Below are 27295 nucleotides of genomic sequence, written 5' to 3'. Positions count from 1 at the left end.
TTGCAAAAAGCAGACACACAAAAGGCAATTAAAAATAGCATGGGAAATGGATGGAGAACAATTTTTTCTTCAAAGCCATGTTGGGCCAATGTACCATTGTGTCCTGTAAAATGAAATGAAAATCGCTTATTGTCACGAGTAGGCTTCAAATGAAGTTACTGTGAAAAGTCCCTAGTTGCCACATTCCGGTGCCTGTTCGGGGAGGCTGTTACGGGAATCGAACCGTGCTGCTGGCCTGCTTTCAAAGCCAGCGATTTAGCCCTGTGCTAAACAGCCCCTGTACCTAAACAGCCCCTAAAAGGCTCATTCTCAGCCCAAAATACCCCTGATTAATACCCTTAACGTAGAATTGATCGCCCCCTGCATGTACGACTGTATAATGGATCTGTTTTTGCAAACGTTTCTTATTAAGTGTCGTGGCCAACCCACCTAACCAGCACATCTTTGGGTTGTGGGGGTGAAACCCACGCAGACACGGGGAGAATGTGCAAACTCCACACGGACAATGACCCAGGGCTGGGATTCGAACCCTGGTCCTCAGCACCGCAGTCCCAGTGCTAACCGCTGCGCCGCACGCCGCCCACTGGACGCATTCTATGAAATTGAGACCAATTCGCCCTAGATCTGAGCTGAGAGGATCTCAGTCAAATGGATAAGAAGCAGCAAGAGAGGCTGCACAATCATGGGGAAGAATGGAATGAGACATATGGGAGAGGTAGCAGCCCTAGGCTGCCCACACGTGCTGCCTCGCACGTATGCACCGGAGGGGGTGGGGCACCCCTGACGCGATGACGCCAGACGTACGGGCCACGCCCGCGGCGCCAGCCGCGCCCCTCTGCCGCCGGCCATTTTGAGGCGCTGCTGCCTATTTAGAGGCGATCGGGGGGGCCGCTCCTCTCATTCTGGGCCCCGCTCTGCCGCCGTCAGAGACGCTCCTCATTTTAAACAACAACAGAACTTTGACGGAAAGAAAGAGTTTTTTTTAATGTAAATTGCGGAGAGAATAATTTCCGAAGCGTAGCCATCTGAGGCGGGATTTTCCTCCCATCCTCCGCCGCCATCGCCGAGTGAGGCGCTCGCACCGATCGCCTGGAATTTTCCGCCCGGTTTCTTTGTGAAAGGCGGAGAGCAGGAGGAGGGAAAGAGCAGCTTCTAGAGCTCGAATCGTGTCTCCTTAGATGGCCAGCTTCCCAGAATCTGTCAACGTGAATGAAATAGGTGAAGGAGTGAAGGGGGGGGAGAGGGGAGTGAAGGGGGGAGAGGGGAGTGAAGGGGGGAGAGGGGAGTGAAGGGGGGGGGGGGGGAGTGAAGGGGGGGGGGGGGAGTGAAGGGGGGGGAAGGAGTGAAGGGGAGTAGAGGGGAGGGGAGTGGAGTAGAGGGGGGAGGGAGGGGAGTGAAGGAGTAGAGGGGGGAGGGAGGGGAGTGAAGGAGTAGAGGGGGGAGGGAGGGGTGTGAAGGGGAGAGGAGGAGTGGGAGGGAGGGGAGTGAGTGAGGGGAGGGGGATGGGGGGGGGGGGGGCGGTGAGGAGGAGGGGGGAGTGACGGCTGGGTGAGCGCTGCCTCCATGCTCTGGTTTAATGAGTAGCCGAGGCTGGGTTAGGGACCGGGCCTGGAGCCACGTTGAATTTATTTTGCCTTAAAAGAAAGGGATGGGCGGGTGCGCGATTTATTTATATTGAAGTCCTTCTGTGCAATCCCCAAGCAAATGACATTTTGCACCCAGAAAAGAGACGGGGGGGGGACTTTAATACTGAAAGGCATGCATTCACATGTTCTATTTTTAGACCGTGCAGTCCATAATGCATGTGGACGAGAAAGTGGAACCGTATTTTATTTTGGCAACTGTAATTGTGGGTGTTAGGGAGAGTTTTTAATATAAACTCTGCCCGTTGATATCACTTCTGCACATTGTCCTGTTTTCCCATCCTCTATCTTGATGCATCTCCCAGTAATTTCTTCTCCAGATTAATTTTGTTGTGAAACCTTTGCGATTGGGTTTCTTGAATTAATATTATTTGCATCATCTGCTTTTAAAGCACCAATATGATCACTTTAAATTTCATTTAATGTTATTTGTTCTATTCTTCAAACTGAAACAATTTGGTACTAAAATCATTACTAAGAGTTTATTTGGGGACACATTAGCATAGATGTGCAATATTTGGTGAAATGTATTTGTTTAATGCCATTCCATTACTGCATCAGTGGTGTGCTGACGTGGTGTTTAAATTTGAGCTGAACAACCAGGATTTGATGCAAGATTCTTGGCAGTGGCACATGTAAGGTTAATTCACAAAAAATTATAAAATGTTCAGAGGTTTCTTTTACTGGGGGAAGGTGAAACATTAATGGGATGGTCTGAAAGCATAATTTCTCATTTCCCTTGTTTTGTTCTTTTCTGCTGCTCTTCGCACCTGCACCCACTAAGAAAAGGCATCCGTTCGTGACGACAAAGATTCCTTGGTTTTTAATATTGAAGTGCCAGTAATGCTCACGGTTGTTGCTGTGATTAGTATATAGCCCTTTGCTTCATCAGCTTGGACACTGGCTACCCTTGTGAAGAGTTGGCAACTTGTTGCTGCCAACAGTTCTGATGTGACCCTGATTTAACATGAATACAATGAAACCTGGTCATTGGTTACCAGGGTGTTTTTACACCTTGTGATAGTTAATATGTAACCATGCTGTAGCACCTTCCAGTTTTCTACAATACATTTGGTAATTAACCTACGTAAGCAACAAAGATGTTTGCTCAAAAATATTTCTATTTGATGCTGCTATAATTTGTATCAAAGGGTGGCACAGTGGTTAGCCCTGTTGCTTCACAGCGCCAGGGACCCAGGTTTGATTCCCGACTTGGCTCACTGGTGGAGTCTGCATGTTCTCTCTGTCTGCGTGGGTTTCCTCTGGGTGCTCTGGTTTCCTCCCACAAGTCCCGAAAGGCGTGCTTGTTGGGTGAATTGGACATCCTGAATTCTCCTTCTGTGTACCCAAAGAGGCACCAGAGTGTGACGACAAGGGGATTTTGACAGTAACTTCATTGCAGTGTTAATGTAAGCCTACTTGTGACACTTGTCATGTGAGAGTACCTTTAAGAGATATGTTTAAGCAATGTACCTTTAAGAAAATAGTGAAGTCCGAGTGGGTGGAGCTGAGCTCGGTTTTTAGTTTGTGTTGAGACAGCAGTTTGGCTGTGACTGTTTTTTGGTGGCTGTGAGCTGCATTGCTGGTGATTTCTGCCATTTGAAGGATTTGTTAAGTCTTTTGGATGTGTAAAGGAACAGTTTGCAGGATTGGGGAGTGTATTATTTTCTGGGTTATCTTTGAAGTAAGGGGTGTTAAGAGATCCAATGTTTATTTAAAAGGTTAATTTGAGTTCATGGAATAAACATTGTTTTGTTTTAAAAACCACAAGGCCATAATTGTAGTGCTACACCTGGGGAACAAGCCGTGTTCTTCAAAAGCAACAATCCATTAAAGGTGGGGGTTGGTTGAACTCCATGATACATTTTGGGGTTCTGAAAACACATCCCATAACACTAATAAAGAATTATTACACGTGTAAAACACATGGGTTCTGGTTTTTGAATTTGCAATGTTAAGGTTTAAGTAAAATAGAGCGTTAGATGCAACGTTTGATTTCCTGTAGTGAGATTCTTTGCACAATGTTTTATACTCTAGTTTCATGGGTCTATGTCAACTATAGAAAAACATCTAATATTCCTAATTCACATTTTGTCCTTAAATATGGAGTGGAAGAATAGTTTTAATGGGATGGGGAGGGTGTTCGAAGAGCAAGGAAGAGGGTAAAACAATTGTAGCTTGGAAGCAATTCTGAAAGCTTCTTGAAACATGTAGTTTACTGATGAGTTTGCTAATCCTGGCTGATTATGGGGCGAAAGAGGTTATGGTTTGGTTATGGTGTTCATAACTACAGGAAGATGGGGAGAAGAGAGAGTGGTTTGGCTCTGCCAACTTTGTGGCCTGTTGTATGGTGGCATAACTTATCAGTGTTACAATCTATGCATTTGGGAATGAGTGTGTAAAACTTGGGTTAGCCCTGTAGCCTCACGGCTCCCAGGTTCGATCCTGGCTCTGGGTCACTGTCCGTGTGGAGCTTGCATATTCTCCTGTGTTTGTATGGGTTTCGCCCCCTCAACCCAAAGATGTGCAGGCTAGGTGGATTGGCTATGCTAAATTGCCCCTTAATTGGAAAAAAATAATTGGGTAAATTATAAATTCCTCTAAATTTTACAATAAAAAAAGAGTGCGCAAAACTGTTGGGTTTCTGATTTGCTAGTGATGTGAAATGTCATCAGGACAAGTTTGGGTATGTATGAGATTTCTATACGCTCTGGACCAAATTGAAAAATTACCCATGGACTTAAGAGTGAAATAGTGCTGGTGCTTATAATCTGAAATAAATAACCGTGCTGGAAAGATCCCTGTTCTAGTAGCATCTGTGGGAAATTAGTATTTCAAATCGAACATAACTTTTCAGAACGTGTACTTAAACTTTATGGACTGGGTTTCTATGTCCAAATACTGATATACATGTTACTAACAATATCCTGACTCCAGGACAGTATTGTGATTATTGGCCTGAGAAATATTTAGTTACTATTTTAAATAAAAACAATTTTTTTTAAACCCAATTAAGGGGCAATTTACTGTGGCCAACTCACCTACCCTGCACAACCCTTTTTGGGTTGTGGGGATGAGACCCACGCAGACACAGGGGAATGTGCCTTCTCTACACGGACAGTGATCCGGAGCCAGGATCGAACCCCGGTCCTCAGCACTGTGAGGCAGCAGTGCTAACCTCTGCGCCACCCGGTCGCTTTCATTGTTCGTGGTAACCCAAGCAGTGTGTGGGCAACATCCATAGGTCCTTATTTGATGTCCACCTACAAGTGTCACTGCAGAGTGCTGAGCAGAGGAGGAACTTGACTCATTCCCACCCTCCATATCCCCAACCCTGGAAAAGAAATACCAAACCTTTTCGGTGAGGTTAGATTCACTCATTTCTATTAGCTTTCTACTCCAAGTTTATTTCTTTGCCATAAACGATTGAAAGGTGCATCAGCAGGTTTCCACTTGTCCTTAACTCTCTTTGTTCCTAACCTGCTATAGGTCAGTACATTGCTTCTCCTTGGTTGTTATGAGTTGTTTGCCGGATAAAATTGTCCATCGGAAGCTTATTACTGTGGTTGTAATATTCCTTTGTTTTTATTTACAGCACAGGCCCAGCTAATTGCTGATCTTTGGGCACCTGTTACTCCGTTTGAACAAAAGTCTGGCCGTGAAACCTGGACTGTGGCTTTTGCACCTGATGGCTCATATTTTGCTTGGTCTCCAGGACATCGTGTAGTAAAGTTGGTTCCTTGGTCGCTGCACGAAAATAAGTGAGTACTTTATTCAGAGGATTATTTTCAGAAAATGTTGCCCCGTCAAGAATTGAGACATTGGGAAATAAACTTCAAAGCATGTAGCTTTAAAATATAGGAATTTACTCCAAATGCAGGAAACCATCTTACTCCATTACACTCTTCTCGGTACCTCAAGGACAAGACCATCCACAGTCAAATGTTGGTCTTTACCTTGTTGGGCACAGTAACCATTAGGTTGATTTTGGGTTCCGTCATAGCTGGGTATGAGCAGTCATCCTCTGGGATTAAGTGTTAGGTGGAAGGAAAGAAAGGATGTTATTGATTTGAATGAGTGTAGTATGTAATTGGAAGCAGTCAGCTAATGACTAAATGATTGTGGCACTGAAGAAATGCCAATTCATTCCGTGTGACTGCTGAATAGTGTCTGTCCTCTGTACATGTGTCAAATGCTTGTCTGAAGATGGATATTTACCAGCAGCTGCTAAATTGATAACAGGGTGGCTTTGTGTCACTTTGGATAGTGCAAAGGTTCAAACACAAGTAATTATAATGAGTTGAATCTTGTTTAAGTTGGGTCTGATTGTCCTTACTGTTTTACTATATTGTCTTGGACCCCTTGTAACTGCACCAGCTTTCATGCAATTGAAATCTTTTTTGTTTCACAAAGAGGCTTTTTGTTTTTTTGGTCAGATACTAAGGGTAGTTAGATTATCAATCATTGCGTTGTAATGTGCAACAGGCTTGTACATAATGTTACAGCGGTGATAAGACAGCAGCAATATGTTTGATTTACATGGTGCTGATACAACCAGTTTCTGTTAATAGAGGAGGTAGATAACTGCAAATGGTTTACATAGGACATTTATTTAGTAAACCATTAATGAAAAATGGACTGTTATTGGAGAGCTTTAAAAACAGCTCGTGATGTCTGAAAGCTAACTTGCTTTTATGTCTAGAAAATTATTAACATTTTAAATCTGGTAAAAACAACTGCCTTAACTCTTACTGTGCAGTTTCCTCATCAGCAAAAATGCAGTGAGTTTAGTACTAGCAAGTTGCATAATACAGTTCTGAGCTCTGCTTACCATGGTATATTTTATAGCTTGAATAATTTATATCATTTTTTGATTGGGATATTTGTTCTTACGACTAATTTTGAACTTTGTATCTAAAAGGTTATGCAATGATGAACATTATAATACGGTCAATAAAAATCTCGGAAAGCAAAATGGTGATGATCAGAAAAAACAGCCAGAAGAGCACACTATAGACTGTGGCGATATTGTGTGGGCCCTTGCTTTTGGTTCCTCTGTACCTGAGAAACAGAGTCGCTGTGTGAACATTGAATGGCACCGATTCAAGTTTGGCCAGGACCAGCTGCTGCTGGCAACTGGTTTGAGCAATGGACGTATCAAAATTTGGGATGTGTACACAGGTAACAAGATTCTGTGGACTTTGCACAAAGTTTTTGACATGATTAGAAACACTGAGGTGGTAACTGGATTGCATGCATAAGCAAGCCATTCCAAGTGTGCTGAGAAATTAAACAAGCCAAATCCCCTTTTGTGGTGTCATCTTCCATTTAATTGGACTATTGGGTATCCATTTCCTGAGGATTACTGGCTTAGTCTGGGTATTGGTCTTTTGGCGCCAGCTGATCCTAAACCGTGAAAACTGGACTACTTTTAAAGTACTTTTGTTCACATTTTCGTGATCCGATTCTTGCCATTTCCTAACTGATTGTGCCTAAGCCTCAAATGCTACCCAACAATAGTTGACTAGGCCAATGTGGAATCAATCATCGTACATTCTGAGCTTGATTCAGTGCATGATTTGATTCCCTCATTTACTTGATAGTGTTGTGTAAGGTGGCTTATATTTTTGACAGGTACAGAATTTTTTTTTGTTTAATAGTTTTTCCTCTTTGAAATTTGCCTGTGCTATAACTGCAACTTGGCTTGCATCTAGCTGCTCTTGCTATACATACTCTTACCTGGGCGCAAGAATTATATACCCCGTTGGAAAAAGTAGTTTTTAATGTTTATTTATATTTCATGAATTTTAAACTGATGTTCATTAGGCTTTCTAACTATATTTACTTGGAAGTAACTTTGTGGATATGCCTTGGCTCATCCACACCTTTTATCTTGTAGTTCCAGCTTGATTATTCCTGAGATTTTTGCTGCTGAGGTTTTTTTTTATAAATTTAGATTACCCAATTATTTTTTCCAATTAAGGGGCAATTTAGCGTGGCCAATCTACCTACTCTGCACATTTTTGGGTTGTGGGGGCGAAACCCACGCAGACACGGGGAGAATGTGCAAACTCCACACAGACAGTGACCCAGAGCCGGGATCGAACCTGGGACCTCAGTGCCGTGAGGCGGTTGTGCTAACCACTTGGCCACCGTGCTGCCCTTGCTGCTGAGGTTAATAATTGAATGCTTAACCAGACAAAAATGCACAGATGGTCTAATCCTCCAAATACAATGATGTGGAGATGCCGCGTTGGACTGGGGTGAGCACAGTAAGAAGTCTTACAACACTAGATTAAAGTCCAACAGGTTTGTTTCAAACACGAGCTTTCGGAGCACTGCTCTGAAAGCTAGTGTTTAACAAACATGTTGGACTATAACCTGGTGTTGTAAGACTTCCTACTGTCCAAATACAACTATCTTGTATCTTGACTTAACCGAATACATTAGCTAATATTCCAAATCTGTTGCTTCTATTTCTTCTCTTTCCTGGTTCAGTTGAATGCATTATTTTCCATTCACTTGTCCATAATTAACCCTCCCACATGTTGGAGCAATGTCTTGCTGCATGCAATGAAGAATGGCATTAATTATTTGAAGCACTGCCTTGATAGAACTGGTTTTGACAGTCCCTTGCACATGTGGCACAGCATAAAAGGAGAAAAAGCCACATATAGCCCAGAACTGTGACTTGTAAGGAAAGCGCAATTGTTGTATTTTCTGCTGCAGTTAATATGCACTCGTACTACCTTCACTAAATGGTTAGTAATTTGGGGTTAATAATAGGTGGACAGGTATATCTTTGGTGTGAAAGACTGCTGAAAACGGCGTGATGCTAATTCTTAGAATGATGAAGATGATGTGTCTTAATGGGGCATGATTTATGATTGGTCTTGGAGCCAAACTGGATTTTTCATGCATTTTGACTGTTGTAAGTCCACTCTTGCAATAGTGCATTTCTGTTTCTCAATTACTCAAATCGCTGTCGATATTTACATGTCTTTAACCATATGAATTTTTTTTTAAGGAACTGTAAAAGTTTGTTGTAAAAAGTACAACTTTAATACAACCACTAAAAGAATAATCTTGCCATATTCTCAAACTGGCCAATTCCACTAATCTTATTGAGCCCTGAAACCAATCATTGCTTTCATTTTGTAACCTTCTTGTTACAGGTAAATTCCTCCTCAATTTGCTGGATCACAATGATGTTGTTCGTGATTTGACCTTTGCACCTGATGGCAGCCTTATCTTGGTATCTGCATCAAGAGATAAAACACTGAGGGTCTGGGATCTTAAGGATGATGGTACGTTTTTAAAAAAAATTACCCTTGCAGTAATTTTTGAAATTAAGTTAACTGCAGGTGGCTAGAAGTTTGTATTGGTCATGCCTGTTCCAATCAAGGGGATTGGAATTCCATTGTACAGATACCATCTGCAATACCGCATTCAGTTTTGGGCACAGACCGTGGAAGATTGCTTGGCAGTGGAGATGCAATAGACAGACCAATTGTAATTGGTTGAATTCTGCGGATAGATTTCATGAACTTTGTACTCTTTTTTTTTTTAAAATAAAAATAAATTTAGAGTACCCAATTCATTTTTCCAGTTAAGGGGCAATTTAACATGGCCAATCCACCTACGCTGCACATCTTTGGGTTGTGGGGGCGAAACCCACGCAGACACGGGGAAAATGTGCAAACTCCACATGGACAGTGACCCAGAGCCGGGATCGAACCTGGGACCTTGGCGCTGTGAGGCAGCAGGGCTAACCCACTGTGCCACCGTGCTGCCCTGAACTTAGTTGAAAGGGTAAACTAACTTGAGGTTTGAAAATGAAAGGGATTCAGCAGAGTAAATGTGCAGTTCACTCTCTCTTCACCGCCACCACCACCAAATGGAGGGAATCTAGAACAAGGAGTTCATCATCAAATCAGCTAGGCTTTTAATTTAAAAAAAATTAAATCAGAAGCACCTTCCACAGGAAGGGACTTGTCAGGGCAGCATGGTGGCTCAGTGGGTTAGCACTGCAGTCTCACGGCGCTGAGGTCTCAGGTTCGATCCCGGCTCTGGGTCACTGTCCGTGTGGAGTTTGCACATTCTCCCTGTGTTTGCGTGGGTTTCGTCCCCACAACCCAAAGATGTGCAAGGTAGGTGGCTAGAACATGCTAAATTGCCCCTTAATTGGAAAAAAATAATTGGATACTCTAAATTTATTTTTTAAAAAAGGAAGGGACTTGTCAAAGTGAGGGTATGAAGGGAAAAGTGGTACAGATCAACCAAAATTAAATTGTGGGAACTGCTGAAGGGCCTGAATTACTCACTCCTGTTCCTATATTCTAATTTTTGACCAGACATTTTCCATCTTAAAATGTGCCACGAAGGAGAAGATTAAGCAGGGTATTGTTTTTCTTGCTATGTCGCTATAATAAAATAACTATAGAGTAAAAGTAGTAAACATTTGTTGTTGACTTATCAATTTTCTTTTTAATGTGTTCCATTCTTTCTAATGAATAGCAAAAACCTTCCTATGATTCTATTCCCCTAGGAAGGAATGTTCCTCTTATGATTTTATTCCTCTGGAAATGTTCTTCCTTGCCCCTGAAACTTCTGGGTTGCTAACCAGAAATGTTTTGATCAGTACCAGACTACGATGTGATCAGGGTTTGGAGATCCAATGGTGGTGGGGTACATTTTAATTCTGATCTGCTCTCTCCACATTCACAAACTGCACATGCCTGAAAACACAATTCTACTTGTCTAAACAGGGGCTGTTTAGCACAGGGCTAAATCGCTGGCTTTGAAAGCAGACCGAGAGGCCAGCTGCACAGTTCGATTCCCATATCAGCCACCCCGAACAGGCACCGGAATGTGGCGACTAGGGGCTTTTCACAGTAACTTCATTTGAAGCCTACTTGTGACGATAAGCGATTTTCATTTCATTTTCATGACTCCAAATCGAGGAACAGGCATGATGAAATTCCTCCCCCCCCCCCCCCCCCCCCCCCCCCCCCCCAAAAGCTACTAGCTCTATGACCTATCTAGTTCACCTGTGCAAGTTAGGTATCAGTCAGCATAACTTTCAGACTTGGACTACAAATTGATGGCATTTTGGATTTCTCAATGATTACCAGCTCCCTCATTCCTGCTTGAGATCATGGACACATTTTTAAACTAAATTTAGAGTACCCAATTAATTTTTTCCACCTAGCCTGCACATCTTTGGGTTGTGGGGTGAAACCCACGCAAACATTTTATTATTTTTTTAAATTTTAGATTACCCAATTATTTTTTCCAATTAAGGGGCAATTTAGTGTGGCCAATCCACCTACTCTGCACATCTTTGGGTTATGGGGGTGAAACCCACGCAAACACGGGGAGAATGTGCAAACTCTACACGGACAGTGACCCAGAGCCAGGATCGAATTTGAGACCTCACCGCCGTGACATGGATAAATTAAATTGTACAGTTCATTTGTCCTTTCCTGAAGGGAGAAATTTTTGAATGCTGCTGCTTTTAGTTTCATACCTTTTTTTAAAAAAAGTATCCAATTCACCCTGCACATGTCTGGGTTGTGGAGAGTTTCATACTGAAACTTGTATAGAGCCTTTGACTTGGGCTGGAACATCTTAAAGCTTTAGAGTAATGAGAGATAATTGAATCTTTGACAGGCAACATGGTGACCGTACTGAGGGGACATCACAACTGGGTGTATTGCTGCGCCTTCTCCCCAGATTCAACTATTCTCTGCTCGGTTGGAGCTGGAAAAGCGGTATGTGTAGAAGTTCCTCTTTTTTTAAAACTAGAAATTGTTTGTTGCATTAATCGGTGCTTATAATCTAGCATGTGGTTGTGTGGATTTTATACATTCGTAAATCTTTAAATTAACTTGGCGCTTATTTTGTAGAAGTTACAAGTTGCTCGGTGTCATCAATTTTGTTTTGCAAGTATTGTGTACACAATAGTATTGCAATGTGTAACTCAAAAATGTTAGAATGGAGCTTTAATGATGGATTTAGAATTCTGCTAGTCCAGGCTGTTTGTATATTAGCAGAGTGCCTATTATTGAGAAGTTACCAAAACTGCTTTTTAAAATGAGTTTTCGGTGCCTTGCTGCAAAGCATGTATGCAGAATATATTTGAAAATATCTTCTGGTTTGACTATTGGATGTGACATCATGTCAATGCATTGGTTTCTATAATTTCCCTGTGTATTTCTGGACCAATATTGTAATCGAATTGTGATTTTATAGAGCCTCTACAGTGCAGGAGGTGGCCATTGGGCCCATCGAGCCTGCACCGCCCCTCTGAGTACTCCATCACCCCGCCCTATCTCTGTAACCTAACTAGGTGTCAATTCCAGTGTGACTGATCCACCTAAGCTTGCACATCCCTGGACACTACGTGGCAATTCTAGCATGGCCAATCCACCTAAGCTGTACATCTTTACACCTGAGGAAACCCATGCTGACATGTGGAGAACAGGCAAACTTCAGTCACCAGAGGCTGGAATTGAACCCGGGTCCCTGGTGCTAGGAGACAGCAGTGCTAGCCAATATGCAAAGCAAAACATTAGCTTTGCTTGCTATTAAAATTATTACCATTAAAACTTGGTATTTCCTACTTCATCATTCAATGAAAAATAATTTTGAAATAGTTACTCTGGATTTCCTCCTCCCCACTTCCCCAAAAAAAAACTCTTGAATTTTTTGTAAGCAGGATTGTTCTTTCTCTGTCTGAGAGGTTAGATGAGGAATTTATTGCGAAACTTTTGTCAAATGAAATCCTAATTTGTAGGAAAGGGATGGGCAGGTTTATTATGTAAGAATATCTGTGGGTGATTATCTCTGCCACCTCCCCATTCTCTCAAAATACCCTGTAGGCAACATAAAGAATCCATAGGACATTTTCCTAGAACGGTTAGTTCTCATTAGGAACTTCTGTGCTCAACCAACTTAACCGGTTGGAATTGTTCGAGTGTTGCATTGCCCAGGCCTGTTTAATTTTTGACGCAGTGTAATAAGGTAACTTCCCTATGATTTTTGCACACCGTACTCCAGAAAAAACGCGCATGATCAGATCGGGTGCATCTCCCTCTGATGCTTGTATAATTTCTTTTGTTGGCGAGCTGGGGAAATGCTTGCGTGGTCGGTCTAAAGTGGGGTTTATGTCTGCTTGATTGATTGGAAACAGGCATTTGAAAGTGAAGTGAGAATTATGATGGGGTACCCTTTTTAATTACGTTTAAATTGCAGTTTAGCTGCTTCATTTGATGTGATTACTTTAGAACTATTTCAAGTGTTTAATTTCTGACCTGCAAGAGAGTTCACCAAAACAAAACATTTCCACATGTTCTACTGTGGAATAGTGTTTATTTTTTAAATAATATTTTGTAATTGTTTGTCCACCACCTTTTGTGGTACCAGTCAGTGTCGTCAGTGTCACATGATATGTGATGAAAGGTACTTCATTTTGAAGAGTTTCTAAAATCCAATAGTCAAACTTAAAGTTGTAAGTAATGCAGGCTGTACATTAGTTCTTGGATCTTCTATGCTGCAGAACTTCAGTTTATGTTTCAGGATTGTTCATTTAGTGAAAGGAGAAAACTAACTTCAAATTAAGTTTACTTTATTTTGGAACCTGGAATTGTCTTCAGTTGCTTTCCAGGCGCTAATACAGTAAAGCATAACATTTTCTGTTGTTTTATTCCCTGCAGCTTGAGTGCTGCCAATCATTTGGACTGGGCAAAATCTATAAGTAACATTCTTAAAACCCTTCCTGTTGCACATTTTTGGGTGTCTATTCCTGAAATGTAAACTTTTGCTTCTGCATCTTTGGCCCTTTTTAAAGAAAGGTTGAGTGTAGTTTTGTAGCTTAACTGGTCCATTAGAATGATTGAAATGTAAATATGCAGTCTCCGCTAGAAATGGCTCAAATCGCAAGTTTTCATGTTACTGTAGACCTCTTTTAGTTGTTTAAAATGGATTTGAGCACAGGTAGCACTCTGATCGAGTAAATATTTATTTATCATTGAAGTTCCCAGCTGAATAGAAAGATCTTCATAAATTGGTGTAATTTCTATGCTTCCTAGTTACCAAACTAATCGTCCCTTCTTCACCACCACCCATTAAAAAAAGATTAGGACTTGTGTTTAGGGTAAATATCCAAAAGCATTTGCCCTGGAGTGCCTTGTCCAAGTAACCATTAATGGGAGCCTAAACAGTGCACATTTAGCCATGGGGTGATATAAAGCTAAACTTGGGTCCTTTTGGCCCACCCTTCTACTCCGCAGAAATCACTGCTAGGATTTGCAATCTCACTGTTCCAAGAGCCAAATGTGTTCCTGCTGTGCTATAAACTACTTTGGTTCTCTTTTTTTTTTTTTGTTGCTCCTTTTCTCTCCTTACCTATTTTTAAAAATATATATATATATATATAATGTTGTCCTTCTCCTTCAAACGACAATACGCTTATACATAAATAGTGGAACCTGGACTTTTGGTCAAATGGCTGTTTCTCAATAAGCAGTGCACCCCTCCATTCTGCTGTTAGGGGAGCCCATTTTAATAGATTGCATATCTAAGTGTGGATGCATTTAATCCCCTTTAGTTTTTTTTTACAGTTGTGGCTTTCCTTTGCTTTCTCTGCCACAGGTAGTGGCAGTTGTGTTGATATTGACGTTGTGTGCTCACCTGTCCAGTCATACTGCACAAGAGGTGCACAGGGAAGGGCATTGGCAGGAGTAATAGCTATGTAGACGGGTATCATCTCTGAATACAAGGCTCGTCATTTACCAAGGATGGGAGAGTAAGGCATAAATGGAAGCCCACTTTTTTCTAATTTCAGCAAATAACTTGTGCATCTCAAGACTCTTAGTTTGGCAGATTGTGGTGAGTTTAATTCTTATTTAAAGATAACCTGGCTATGGGTTTGGCCTCTGCACTTGCCAGCTACAATTTTCCTACCAATTTAAAATGAATGGGGAGAAATTGTGGCTGGCAAGCGCATAGGTAGCAAACTCTAGACTGTTTTCAATGTTTTTAGTAAGCTTTTGCAGGACATGTAATTTTTACAATACTGTCTCTGTAACTTATTTTGGACTATGGTGATCTTTCAAAACTAGTAATGTGACGTGGCCAGTTTCTTGGTGTCTATTATTAGTAATGGATAACTACGTACTTCTGAACATTGTAACGAAATATTTAACCTTTTTTTTCCCCCCATTTTACGAAGTATTTTTTTCCTCTTTAGATCTCCCGCAGCATGTACCATTCCTGGCAGAGGGTGGGCAGGCGACCTGCTCCCTGGCCTCTGACAATGTTACCAGAAGGTGTGTGTGAGCAGCCCAGGATAACTTTTTTTTTTTTTGGTTTTTTTCACCCTCTTCCTCCTTTATTGGGAGGGACTTGACTTCTGCTTGGTTCTTCCCCCAGACAGCCCGGGTAAGATCTGGAATGCTGCGTGGGCAACCACAAGTGTGAGCCTATGTTGTAAAACTCCCATTGGAGCACCAGCTAGCTGCACCACTGGGCTGCCTACTATGAATACTGTTTTCAATACGCAGTGTGTATGGTAGAGCTTAATTTTATTTCTGTTTCCAAAGAATGTAGAAATGTGCAATGTTGTAAAGTGAACATCTGTGAATTGTAGTTGGAGGTTAAATTATATCAGTACTGAGCTAATTTCTGCTATCATTCTCTTGGAGAGTAGATTAATGAACCTGGACTCCCCTGGTGGCCAGTGAGTTTGTCCACTTGAGTAGCTGGGACACATCAAGGAGACTTCAGGTTCAATCCTCTGTCTGTGCTGTGTTAGCCGATTTTCAGCCAAGGCTGTGTTATGGCTGCTATGTTGGTCTTGCCAGCAGAGATGAGTGGGGGAAATTGGTCCAAGGTTCCTGCTTTTTGATCACAGCCCTCCCAATAAGTGTGCATGTGTGGAATTCAGGTGAGGATAAGATTGTGCTCTGCTGTGATACACTACAGCCTGTTGGCACTTGCTGTCTAGATTAGCACTTGAACAGTTACTTTGGTGTGGAACTGGAGGGTAGCCAGTGCCTGAGAAACTGTCTCCTAGCACAAGTCAGGAAAGTTGTAAGTGGAAGGAATATAGTTTTTAGTCTGACCGCAACATCAATAATATATTGTAATAACTTGAAATCAGTTTGCTACCTTACTTTGTATACAAGAAAGAAGAAATGCACAAATCACAGAATAGCCATCCTTATTTTAAATTAGTTAAAATTGTGACCATGTATTTGTTTAATTTTGTACATAATTAATCGCCCATTTCAATTAATTTACAATATTTTTTGCAACTTTTTTAAAAATTAGTACTTTCTGCAGATGATTTTGAATGGCCAATGGGGAAAATCTGGTTTATAGTATACTCTAGATCTGATTTGTATCATACATTTGGGTGGGAGTTGTTTGATTTTTTTTTGACCTAGTGCTCTGTTGGAGCTGTATATAGCTGACAAATTCTACCATTTAAAGCTGTAATTCACACGAGGGAGTGAAAAAGCTACCCAGACTTTGCTGTAATAGTGTGCACTACCACTTTTTTTCAGAGGTGGAGAAGGCACTGTGTTTTAGTTCTCAAAATAACTCCTATACGATTGCAGGAGGTGCCAGGCAAAGGCCAAATGACTCCATCCTGAAGGAGTCCAAAGTTGTAACTGGATCACTGTTCTTGAGTAGAATTAGGAGAGGCCTGGGAGCAGGCCACCTATATCCCCTCTACCTACTGGAGGGGTATATGGCCCACGGTGGGGTGGGGGGTGGGGAGGGGGGGGGGGGGGGGGGGGGGGGGGGGGAGAAAGAAGAGAGAAATTAAGAATTCTTGTATTCTTATCTGAAATCATATCTCTGATAATAGATCATTCAACATAATGTCATAATATTTTGCACTCTATACAGTTTGTCTGTAATAGAATCGCCTGGTTAATGTACCATCATTACTGTAATAATGTACCCCTAAATGTATTGTTAGCCTCAGTTTTGTGTTGTTTGCCAAAGGATTGTTCCTTTAGGCCGTCAAACATGTTCTTTTCTCTTGCAGTATCTGCTGTTTCATAGGCTCTCGCTCCTGATGAAAACGTTTTGTAAACACACGTGAACTTTAACTCTGAATGGAGGTTCCGTTGGAGTAACAAAATGTTATGCTTAAGTTACCTGTACTGTATTTTTTCTAATTTTATACATATTGTTAAAATATTGTTACTGAAGAGTTAAATTTTAGTTGGGAGATGTAATTAAAATAAATTTGTAAAATTGTTTAAAATATATAGGTGTCCTTTGAGAATGTTTGGAAAGTAAAATGTTGGATGTGTTATTTAGAATAAATAGTTTGAGTTATAGCTGGCATGTTTGCAAGTATCGCTTTTTCAACAAAAAAAATGTATTTGCTGTTATGACACTGAGCATATCAATTGGAAGTACTATATAATACAAGCTGCTTGATTGTATGAAAACTTGTACTAAATCGGTGTTATAAATTAACTATCTTGTTTGGGAAGACTAACCATGAACTGGAGCTGTAAACTACGACTCTCTCATTGCAGGTTTTTCTTTGGAACATAGAAAACTACACCATGATTCGCAAACTTGAAGGGCATCTTAATGATGTGGTATCATGTGAATTCTCCCCTGATGGAGCATTATTGGCTACAGCCTCACATGATACACGGGTTATTGTCTGGGATCCGCATAGAGGCAGTATTTTGTTGGAGCTGGGGTAAGTGACCACTGCAATCTTTCCCAGTGTGGGCCATGTGAAAGGGAATGTCAGAATTGTGACTGAGCACTGTGACCAGTTGAATCTCTTTCCCATCCCCTCTTGGAACTGTTGATTTTGTGTTTGGGTTTGTAGAAGTTTGCTGGTGCTTATATTTGAATATTATGCTCACCGTGACTTTAATGCATTTCATTTGGAATTGTAAGATCAGAAATACTGAAGAACTGGGTTTCCATTTAAAAAAAATAAAAATTAAAAAAATATCGTCAAACTTCAACAAAAGCCACTGGAAATTATAGTAATAGTAAAATTAATAATATCCATGTTCCACCCCTTGCCATAAATTACTGATCTTTGTGGGTCTCTATTGGCAAAGGAGGTATGAGAATATCTGGGATTATTGACTAAACAAAAGAATATTCAAGTTGATGCTTTTGTATTTGCGAAACAACCTATGCACCATGTTAGGAAACCAAAGGTAGTTTAAAGGGATTTATTTGTGTATGGGTAAACATTAGAATTTAGGTGTGTTTATATTTCTGTGCCCGGAAGCGATTCATGCTGGACAAAGGTGTATGTGTGGGGGTTGGTTTCAGTTCCAACTGGGATTATATTGTGATAGAGAGGGCCACGACATGAAAAATCAATAGGCCAGCAGAGGTATATAGGTGTTGCTTAGAAACTAGAGGCCCCTGTAAGGTAAAGCAGAAAGCTTTCCTTTGTTTTTTTTAAGCTGAAAGTGAGAGCAGTTGCAGTTACAGCCAGAGAAAACATCTCTCGGCTCTCCTCGAGGCAGGAAGCTATACAATCCAGTAATGTGCAAGAAAGAGCTTCAGGGGCACCACGGTGACGCAGTGGTTAGCATTGATGCCTACGGTGCTGAGGACTAAGGTTCGGATCCCGGCCCTGGGTCACTGTCAGTGTGGAGTTTGCACATTCTCTCCATGTTTGCATGGGTTTCACCCCCACAGCCCAAAGATGTGCAGGGTAGGCGGATTGGCCACGCTAAATTGTCCCTTAATTGGAAAAACTAATTGGGTACTCTAAATTTATATATTTTTTCAAAAAGAGAGAGCTTCAGAGAAAGTCAAGGATGACTAGTTATAGAAACCTGAAATTGATGCTGTTCATGGGCACCACAGACATAAGTTGAGAAGGAATAGGATGGTGAGAAATTAGGTTTCTAAAGTAATCCTAAAGTTTGGAGTGTCTTACTACAGCCTGTGAAATAAACTTTTAAAGTAATTGGGGAAGACCGTGTTGGCTGGATATCAGGGTTTGTGCAACATGGGAAGTCGAGTCGAGACTAAACAATCGGGTGAGGAGTTGGTGTAAATGGAGCAGAAGCTCTGTTCACAAAAAGATATTTGGGAAGCGTGGACTGGGATTTTGAAATGCAAAACGCTAAGGAAAAGCACGATTGAGAAGATTTGTGTTTTGGGGGCGAGTTTGGAAACTCGTACATGATCATCTGAGGAGGTGTCCACAGACCTTCCTTTGGGGTTTCGGAGTGGAATTTGTATTTGACCACAGGCATGGTGTGTATGCGTGAGAGATTGTGTTTGACGCTTTAAATGTAGTGTTAATCTTAAAATCTGTGTTTGTTATGGGGGGGAGGGGGGTGGTAAGAGGCGAGGGGTGTTGTGCTATAATCCATGTTTAATAAATGTCATCTTGATGCGAACTAACTACCTGTCCTGTGACATTTTTTTTAAAAGTAGAAGTTATGGGTCTTTTGAGCCAGGGTTTCATTCTGGCCATCCAGTTATAACATGAACTGGGATCATGACCAATCTGATCAAACCACTTGTTAAATTGAATGAATGTGGTGTATTCAACTGTTAAATCTTGTGGGAGTAAAAGTTTTATTTTCGGTATAAACTAATTATGCCATTTAAGGTTTCTGCCATCAAAAAGAGGTGGCACAGCAGTTAACACTGCTCCATCACAGCTCCAGTGTTCAGTTCTGGTCTCGGGTCACTTGTCTGTGTGGAGTTTGCATGTGCCCTCTGTGGGTTTCCTCCCACGGTCCAAAGATGTGCATATTAAGTGGATTGGCCATGCTAAATTATCCCTTGGTGTCCAAAAGGTTAAGTGGGGTTACTGGGACAGGGTGGAGGCTTGGGGTACACCAAGGGGCCAGTGCAGATGCGATGGGCTGAATGGTCTGCACTGTAAATCCTATAAAAACATTTTCACTTGGGAATCTAAGTTGGGGTTATGTAGGGAGTTGGTTTCAAAGTGAGCATTCAAAGCTAAACTGTATCTGTCTATTAACTTGTAAATGGGGAGGGCAGCACGGTGGCCTAGTGGTTAGCACAACCGCCTCACGGCGCTGAGGTCCCAGGTTCGATCCCGGCTCTGGGTCACTGTCCGTGTGGAGTTTGCACGTTCTCCCCGTGTCTGCGTGGGTTTCGCCCCCACAACCCAAAAATGTGCAAAGTAGGTGGATTGGCCACGCTAAATTGCCCCTTAATTGGAAAAAAATAATTGGCTAATCTAAATTTATAAATTTATAAAAAAAAAAAACTTGTAAATGGGGAACAGTTGAAATATTCTATCAATTTTTCTGCTCTGCCTTTACAGGCATCTGTTTCCACCTCCAACTCCGATATTTGCTGGTGGAGCAAATGATCGTTGGGTGAGATCTGTTGCCTTTTGCCATGATGGTTTGCACATTGCAAGTATTGCTGATGACAAGTAAGTGGACAATTCTTGAATTCCGTCTCTGGGGCCAAAAAGTACTTTTTTCAGGCCGGGGTGAGGGCGTGGCTGGAAGTGGAGACTTGTAAGACGTCATCTCACTTTATGTTTGAGCAGGAAGATATCAACTAATTCATAGGGCAGCACAGCTTTGGAGATTTACTGCTTGATTTATGGGCCCATGCTATCAGCTGCACCATCTTATGGAAACCAGTGGGTGAATTAGAAATTTGTCCCAGGTCATTCAGGTAGCTGGTCCGACTTGAGGTTGGATCCTTTCCCCACATCCTACCCTCTAGTGAACAGAGGGGTCAAGGAAGCATTGGAATTGTATTTGTAGAATACTGTAGAATGGGGATAAAATAGCTCAAGTACAGTTATTTGGATTATATTTGTATTGGAGCTGGATTTGGGCTAGAGGTACTTTGCAGAAAACTACTGGAAAGGTTTAATTTGTTGTAGGCTACATCTGAGCAGTGCACTTTTCAGTTTTTAAATTTAAAGTACCCAATTCTCTCTCCTCTTATCTCTTTCACACGCACACACAATTCCGTGTTGCTAATCCACCTATCCTGCACATGTTTGGGTTGTGGGGGTGAGACCCACGCAGAAACGAGAGTGCAAACTCCACATGGACAGTGACCCTGGGCCGAGATCAAACCTGGATCCTCGGTGCTGTGAGGCAGCAGTGTTTACCATCACAAGAGACGTGACTGCAAGTGGATCAGAGCTGGGATCTGAATATACAAGGATATGTGTCCTATCTAAAGAACAGGCAGATGGGCAAAGGGGGTGGGGTTGTATTGTTAGTAAGGAATGAAGTTGAATTGTTTAGCAAGGCGCGATTATAGAATCAGAAGGCATAGAATCTCTGTGGGTAGAGTTGAGGAATCGCAACAGTAAAAAGACCCTGATGGGAGTTTGTACAGGCCCCCTAGCAGTAGTGGGGCAGAAAATAAATCGGGCAATAGAGAAAGCATGTTTTTAAAAAAAAAAAGCAATATCACAATAATCAAGGGGGACTCTGGGCAGCACGGTGGCACAGTGGTTAGCATTGCTGCCTACGGCGCTGAGGACCCGGGTTCGAATCCCGGCCCTGGGTCACTGTCTGTGAGGAGTTTGCACATTCTCCCCGTGTCTGCGTGGGTTTCACCCCCACAACCCAAAGATGTGCAGGTTAGGTGGATTGGCCACACTAAATTGCCCCTTAATTGGAAAAAATAATTGGGTACTCTAAATTTATAGAAAAAGAAAAAAAAAAAAAAAAAAAATCAAGGGGGACTTCAATCTGCACGTGGACTGGGAAAATCAGGTTGGTAATGGATCCCAAGAAAAGGAATTTGTAGAACGTTTAAGACACTTTTTTTTTTTTTTTGGAGCAGCTTGTGGTAGAACCCACTAGGGAACAGGCAATTCTGGAGTTGATGTGCAATGAGGCAGACTTGATTAGGGATCTTAAGGTGTAGAAACCCTTGGGGAGCAGTGAGCACAATATGATCGAGTTTACCCTGCAGTTTGAGGGAGAAGCTGCAATCAGATGTAACGGTATTACAATTCAATAAGGGTAACTACAAAGACATGAGGGAGGAGCTGGCCACAGTTGATTGCAGAAGGAGCCGAGCAGGGGAGACAGTGGAACAGTAGGAGTTTTTGGGGGTTATTAGGGAGGCACAACAGAAATTCATCACCAGGAGGAGGAAACATGCTCGGGGCAGGACAAGACATCCATGGTTGACGAGGGAAGTCGAGGACGGCATAAAAGCAAAAGAAAAAGCGTACAAAGTGGCGAGGATTAGTGGGAAACCAGAGGATTGGGAGTCCTTTAAAAGTGAGCAGAGCACAACTAAAAAAAAATAATAAGGGGGGAGAAGATGAAATATGAGTGCACGCTAGTGAGTAATATAAAAGATGAAAAGTTTCTTTCAATATATAAAAGGGAAGAGGGAGCAAAAATAGACATTGGACTGCTGGAGAAGTAATAATAGGAAACAAAGAAATGGCAGACGAACTGAATAGTTACTTTGCATCAGTCTTCACGGTGGAAGACACCAGTGGGATGCCAGAGCTCTAGGAAAACCAGGGGGCAGAGGTGAGTGCAGTGGCCATTACTAAGGAGAAGGTTCTGGGGAAACTGAAAGGTCTGAAGGTGGATAAGTCACCTGGACCGGATGGACTACACCCAAAGATTCTAAAAGAGTTAGCTGAGGAGATTGTGGAGGCATTAGTGATGATCTTTCAGGAATCACTGGAGGCAGGAAGGGCCCCAGAGGACTGGACGGTGGCTAATGTAACATCGCTTTTTAAGAAGGGAGAGAGGCAGAAGACGGCAAATTATAGGCTGGTTAGCCTGACTTACTCATTCGTAAGATTTTAGTGTTGTTAAAGATGAGATCAGTAAGGAGAAGGTTCTGGGGAAACTGCGAGGTCTGAAGGTGGCTAAGTCACCTGGACCGGATGGACTACACCCAAGGGTTCGAAAAGAGTTGGCTGAGGAGATTGTGGAGGCATTAGTGATGATCTTTCAGGAATCACCTGGAGGCAGGAAGGGTGCCAGAGGACTGGAAGGTGGCTAATGTAACACCACTATTTAAGAAGGGAGGGCAGCAGAAGACAGGAAATTATAGGCCGGTTAGCCTGACTTAGTCATTGGTAAGATTAATCCGTTATTAAAGATGAGATCGCGGAGTACTTGGAAGTGCATTATAAAATAGGACCGAGTCAACATGGCTTTGTCAAAGGGAGGTTGTGTCTGACAAATCTGTTAGTTCTTTGAGGAGGTAACAAGCAAGTTAGACAAAGGAGAATCAATGGACGTGATTTATTTAATTTTCCAGAAGGCCTTTGACAGGGTGCTGCAGAGGAGATTGTTAAATAAGTTAAGGGCCCATTGTGTTGAGGATAAGATCCTAGCTTGGATTGAGGATTGGCAGAAGGCAGAGAGTGGGGATAAAGGGGTCTTTTTCAGGATGGCAGCTGGTGCCTCGGGCCTGTGCTGGGACCACAACTTTTCACAATATACATTAATGATCTGGAAGGAGGAACTGAAGGCACGGTTGCTAAGTTTGCAGATGATGCAAAGATCTGTAGAGGGACAAGTAGTATTGAGAAAGCAGGGGGACTGTCAAAGGATTTGGACAGGCTAGGAGAGTGGGCAATGAAGTGGCAGATGGAATACAATATGGAAAAGTGTGCGGTTATGCACTTTGGAAGGAAGTATTTGGGCATAGACTATTTTCTAAATGGGGAAATGCTTAGGAAATAAGAAGCACAAAGGAACTTGGGAGTCCTTGTTAACGATTCTCCAGGTTATTGTGCAGGTATGAGGGACGGTTGAAGACTCTGGGTCTGCACTCAAGAGTTCAGAAGGATATGGGGGGATCTTACTGAGGCTTGCAGGATACAGTGAGGCCTGGATAGAGTCGGTGTGGAGAGGATATTTCCACTTGTAGGAAAGACTAGAACCAGAGGACACCATCTCAGCTTAAAGGGACGATCCTTTAAAACAAAGATGAGGAGGAATTTCTTCAGCCAGAAGGTGGTGCATCTGTGGAACTCTTTGCCGCAGAAGGCTATGGAGGCCAATTCACTGAGTGTCTTTAAGGCAGAGATAGATAGGTTCTTAATTAATAAGGGGATCAGGGCTTATGGGGAGAAGGCAGGAGAATGGGGATGAGAAAAATGTCAGCCATGATTCAATGGCAGAGCAGATTTAATGGGCCGAGTGGCCTAATTCTGCTCCTATGTCTTGTCTTATGACCGCCATGCGGTAGTTTTTATTTCATTACATAAAAACCCAATATCTGTTGGAACCTTAATCGGCAATGCAAATGAATATTGTCATCCTGTAGATTCTGCATGGTCAAATACTTCAATTGAAAACATTTTTCAAACCAGTGGCTCCTTGTAATACCAGCTGGAAAATTTAAATATTTTCATGTGCTCCAAATACATTTATAGAATTAAAGTTACCTGTTTATCCCCTTGATAAACTATTACGCTTGTATTTGTTGAGTGATTTATTTTTTTAAAAGTTTAGAGTACCCAATTAATTTTCTCCAATTAAGGGGCAATTTACTGTGGCCAATCCACCTACCTTGCAGATCATTGGGTTGTGGGGGCGAAACCCACACAAACACCACATGGACAGTGACCCAGGGCCGGAATTGAACCTGGGTCCTCGGCGCCGTGAGGCAACAATGGCTAGCCACTGCACCATTGTGCTGCCCACTGAGTGATTTCTTTTCTTGTATTAGCTACTGTAAGGGTGACTTTGAAATACCTTCTATATCTGTATTTCTATTGCTATTGGATTAATACTAATCATGAATTGACCTCGGCTAGCCTTGGTGCATTTACACATGCTAATCATAAATTGACCTCTGCTAGCCTTGGTGTGTTTACACATGCAACAAAATACTGTCTCCATAAAGCCATTAATTTTTCATGCCATAAAGGTTTCAAGGCTTTGTCATAATTCCAATCTGCAGTTGCTCTGACTTTCAAAATCTGACTGAAAAATTAGATGTCCAGGCAAGATTTGTCTGAAGTTTGCATGTTAGAATTGTGAGGGTTCATCCAAGAATGTGGTGCTTGTGAAGAGCTGTTGCTTCTCCCTGCAACGATGCAGCCCCAGAATATAGACTACACAGTCTCTTCAATAGGACAAGTAATTAAATGAAATGAAAAATGAAAATCGCTTATTGTCACGACAAGGCTTCAAATTAAGTTACTGTGAAAAGCCCCTAGTCGCCACCTTCCGGCGCCTGTTCGGGGAGGCTGTTACAGGAATCGAACCGTGCTGCTGGCCTGCTTGGTCTGCTTTCAAAGCCAGCGATTTAGCCTTGTGCTAAACAGCCCCTGATCTTATCCCTTGGATTTGTTCCAATGAAAGTTTTTTGATTTGGGACTTTTCTAGTCTGGCAGCAGTTTGTTATGGTGGAAAAGTTACTTGTCATGCTGTTGTTGCTCCAAAATACCTGCCCTACTTCTGAAGCTTCGCACTCATTCTAACTTGTGTAAAACTGACTAATTTTGTTTGTTTCAGGATGGTGAGATTCTGGGGGATTGATGGCGATTGCCCAGCAGAGGTTGCTCCTCTAAGTAATGGACTATGTTGTGCCTTTTCTCCAAATGGTAGTGTTCTTGCTACAGGGTAGGTATATTTGAAGCCTGTATTTTTCCTCCTTGTCTTTTTCCCTGGCTCCCAGGTTTGGTCTAATGAGTGCTACCATTATGTTGATGCATTGGGATCATTTGATGTATGGTGCTGAGGGAACATTGCAAAGGTTTGAACTGCTGACGGAGCACTCCAGATCCTGGGAACTCCAAGGCTCTAGAAAATCAAATTGTTGGGCAAAACATTTAATCTTCTGAACCAGAATTGCTTTTTGTTTTGACTGCTATATTGAAATTATCAGGTTTATTATACTGAGATTTGGCAATTAAGTTGGGTTTGATAAATTCTACATTTCATTTTGACTAAATAACAATGAGAATTAATTTGATATGATACCATTTGAATGATGAATAGTACTAGTGTCTCTTTACTGCAGATGAGATTTGTTTTGCTAAAAGGACTGTTACTATTCTGTGAAGAAAGTGGGCAGGGAGGGCAGCACAGTGCAGTGGTTAGCACTGCTGCCTCACAGAGCAGGGTTCCCAGGTTCGATCACAGCCCCGGGTCACTGTCCATGTGGAATTTGCATATTCTCCCTGCGTTTGCGTGGGATTTGATCCCGCAACCCAAAGATGTGCAGGGTAGGTGGATTGGCCACACTAAATTGCCCCTTTAATTGGAAAACATTAATTGGGTACTCGAACTTTGCTTGTTCCCAGGCCTCTGCCACAGCTGTGCTCTTGAATGTCCTGTTTGAATTCAATATTCCCTTCTGCATGGCCAGCATTAAACTTATAGACTGCTTTTTTTGAAGTGTTTAAGGATTAAGACCATCATAGAATATTGTTGTGCTCTGTGCTTGTATGGCCGTTGAAAAGCCTTTACATGATAATGACCAGTTAGTGTGCAAGGGTTTACGCTTAAAGATTTAATTAATGGTAATTCTTTCCAATTCACCCCTTATTCTCTTTGGTGTTTTAATTGAACTCTGGATTGGGATATGTTTTCCACATCTGGAGCTCTTTCAAATGTACATGACATGTTGTCTTTGATGACTTTGGATCAGAAATGAACCCAATGTTTGCTTTTTTTTTTCCTCCCCCCCAAGGACACAAGATGGTAGTGTTCACTTCTGGGCCACTCCCAGACATGTCCCCAGTCTTCAGCATCTCTGTCGCATGGCTCTGCGAAGAGTGATGGTCACCAGTTCGGTTGAGAGCCTGCCTATCCCACCAAAGATAGTCGACTACCTAACTTACCGCACAATCTGACCATTTGGAGCTGTACAACTTGCAAAAGGTTGTGGCGCATGTTGCTTTTATTGTATAGGTGTCGACAAAAGGGTGTGTTTTGCTGCCTTACAAGCATTCTATTTACAGCATGGTCGAGTTCATACAGATCTGTTTTTCTGTAAAAACTGTATATATTCTGTAAACTTGTACCATTAGATATAAATATCAGCATGTACCATGGTTATTTTCTATTCTGTAGTTCTTGGTGGTCCAATCTATGTTGTAAATAAATGTTTGATGATTAGCTTTGTAAATGTAGTGTTGTGGAAATGTGAGGATTGATGGATCTTTCGTAGTATGCAAACGAGAAAGGTAAAAATTGTCATGTCGGCTGCCAAAGACTTGAACCTTGTTTTGCTTTTATAAACCATCATTTGCAAATGCAGGAGAAAACGTTTCAAATGTAAATTTATATATTTTTGTTCAAGTATTAAAGAGGAGTTGAGTTTTATCTGTTGGGTGTTTTATTCAATACCAGTGGGTTTTTTTGCTTGTCCTGTGTCTATCTGCTCATTTGCAATAACCTCTGTCTGTTTTCATTCTCAATTCTATCATTATATGAGATGACTGCCCTTTTTAACCTGCTCTCTTGTGGGGTGGAGAAACATTGTTACTCACTGCAAAGTTTTATGATGGCTGAATGATAAATGTTCCAAATCTTCAAGGCTCCATTATTGCATTATGGAGAACCAAGTAACCTAATGCTAATCAACCTAACAATTTGGGAACTATATTGCCCAGCATGGCAACTAGTTTCTAGAATAAGTCCCAATGCTACTCAACTTTGTAAACATTCTTTATCTTT

The 27295-nt window shown here is 41.8% G+C and overlaps 1 protein-coding gene across 1 annotated transcript; it reads left to right on the top strand.

Moving 5' to 3' along the window:
• The first annotated feature begins 847 nt into the window (after positions 1–847).
• On the top strand, positions 848–26941 carry wsb1 (WD repeat and SOCS box containing 1). Its single transcript, XM_038814504.1, has 9 exons — positions 848–1218; positions 5239–5404; positions 6565–6824; positions 8819–8950; positions 11316–11416; positions 17207–17379; positions 19966–20079; positions 25127–25234; positions 26307–26941. Exons 1-9 carry the CDS (start codon positions 1179–1181, stop codon positions 26467–26469), a joined length of 1257 nt encoding a protein of 418 aa, XP_038670432.1. The 5' UTR covers positions 848–1178; the 3' UTR covers positions 26470–26941.
• Positions 26942–27295: the final 354 nt, after the last annotated feature.

The sequence above is a fragment of the Scyliorhinus canicula genome, chromosome 12, assembly GCF_902713615.1.
Source record: "Scyliorhinus canicula chromosome 12, sScyCan1.1, whole genome shotgun sequence".
NCBI classification, from domain to species: Eukaryota; Metazoa; Chordata; class Chondrichthyes; order Carcharhiniformes; family Scyliorhinidae; genus Scyliorhinus; species Scyliorhinus canicula.
This window is presented reverse-complemented; position numbering and strand designations above follow the sequence as displayed.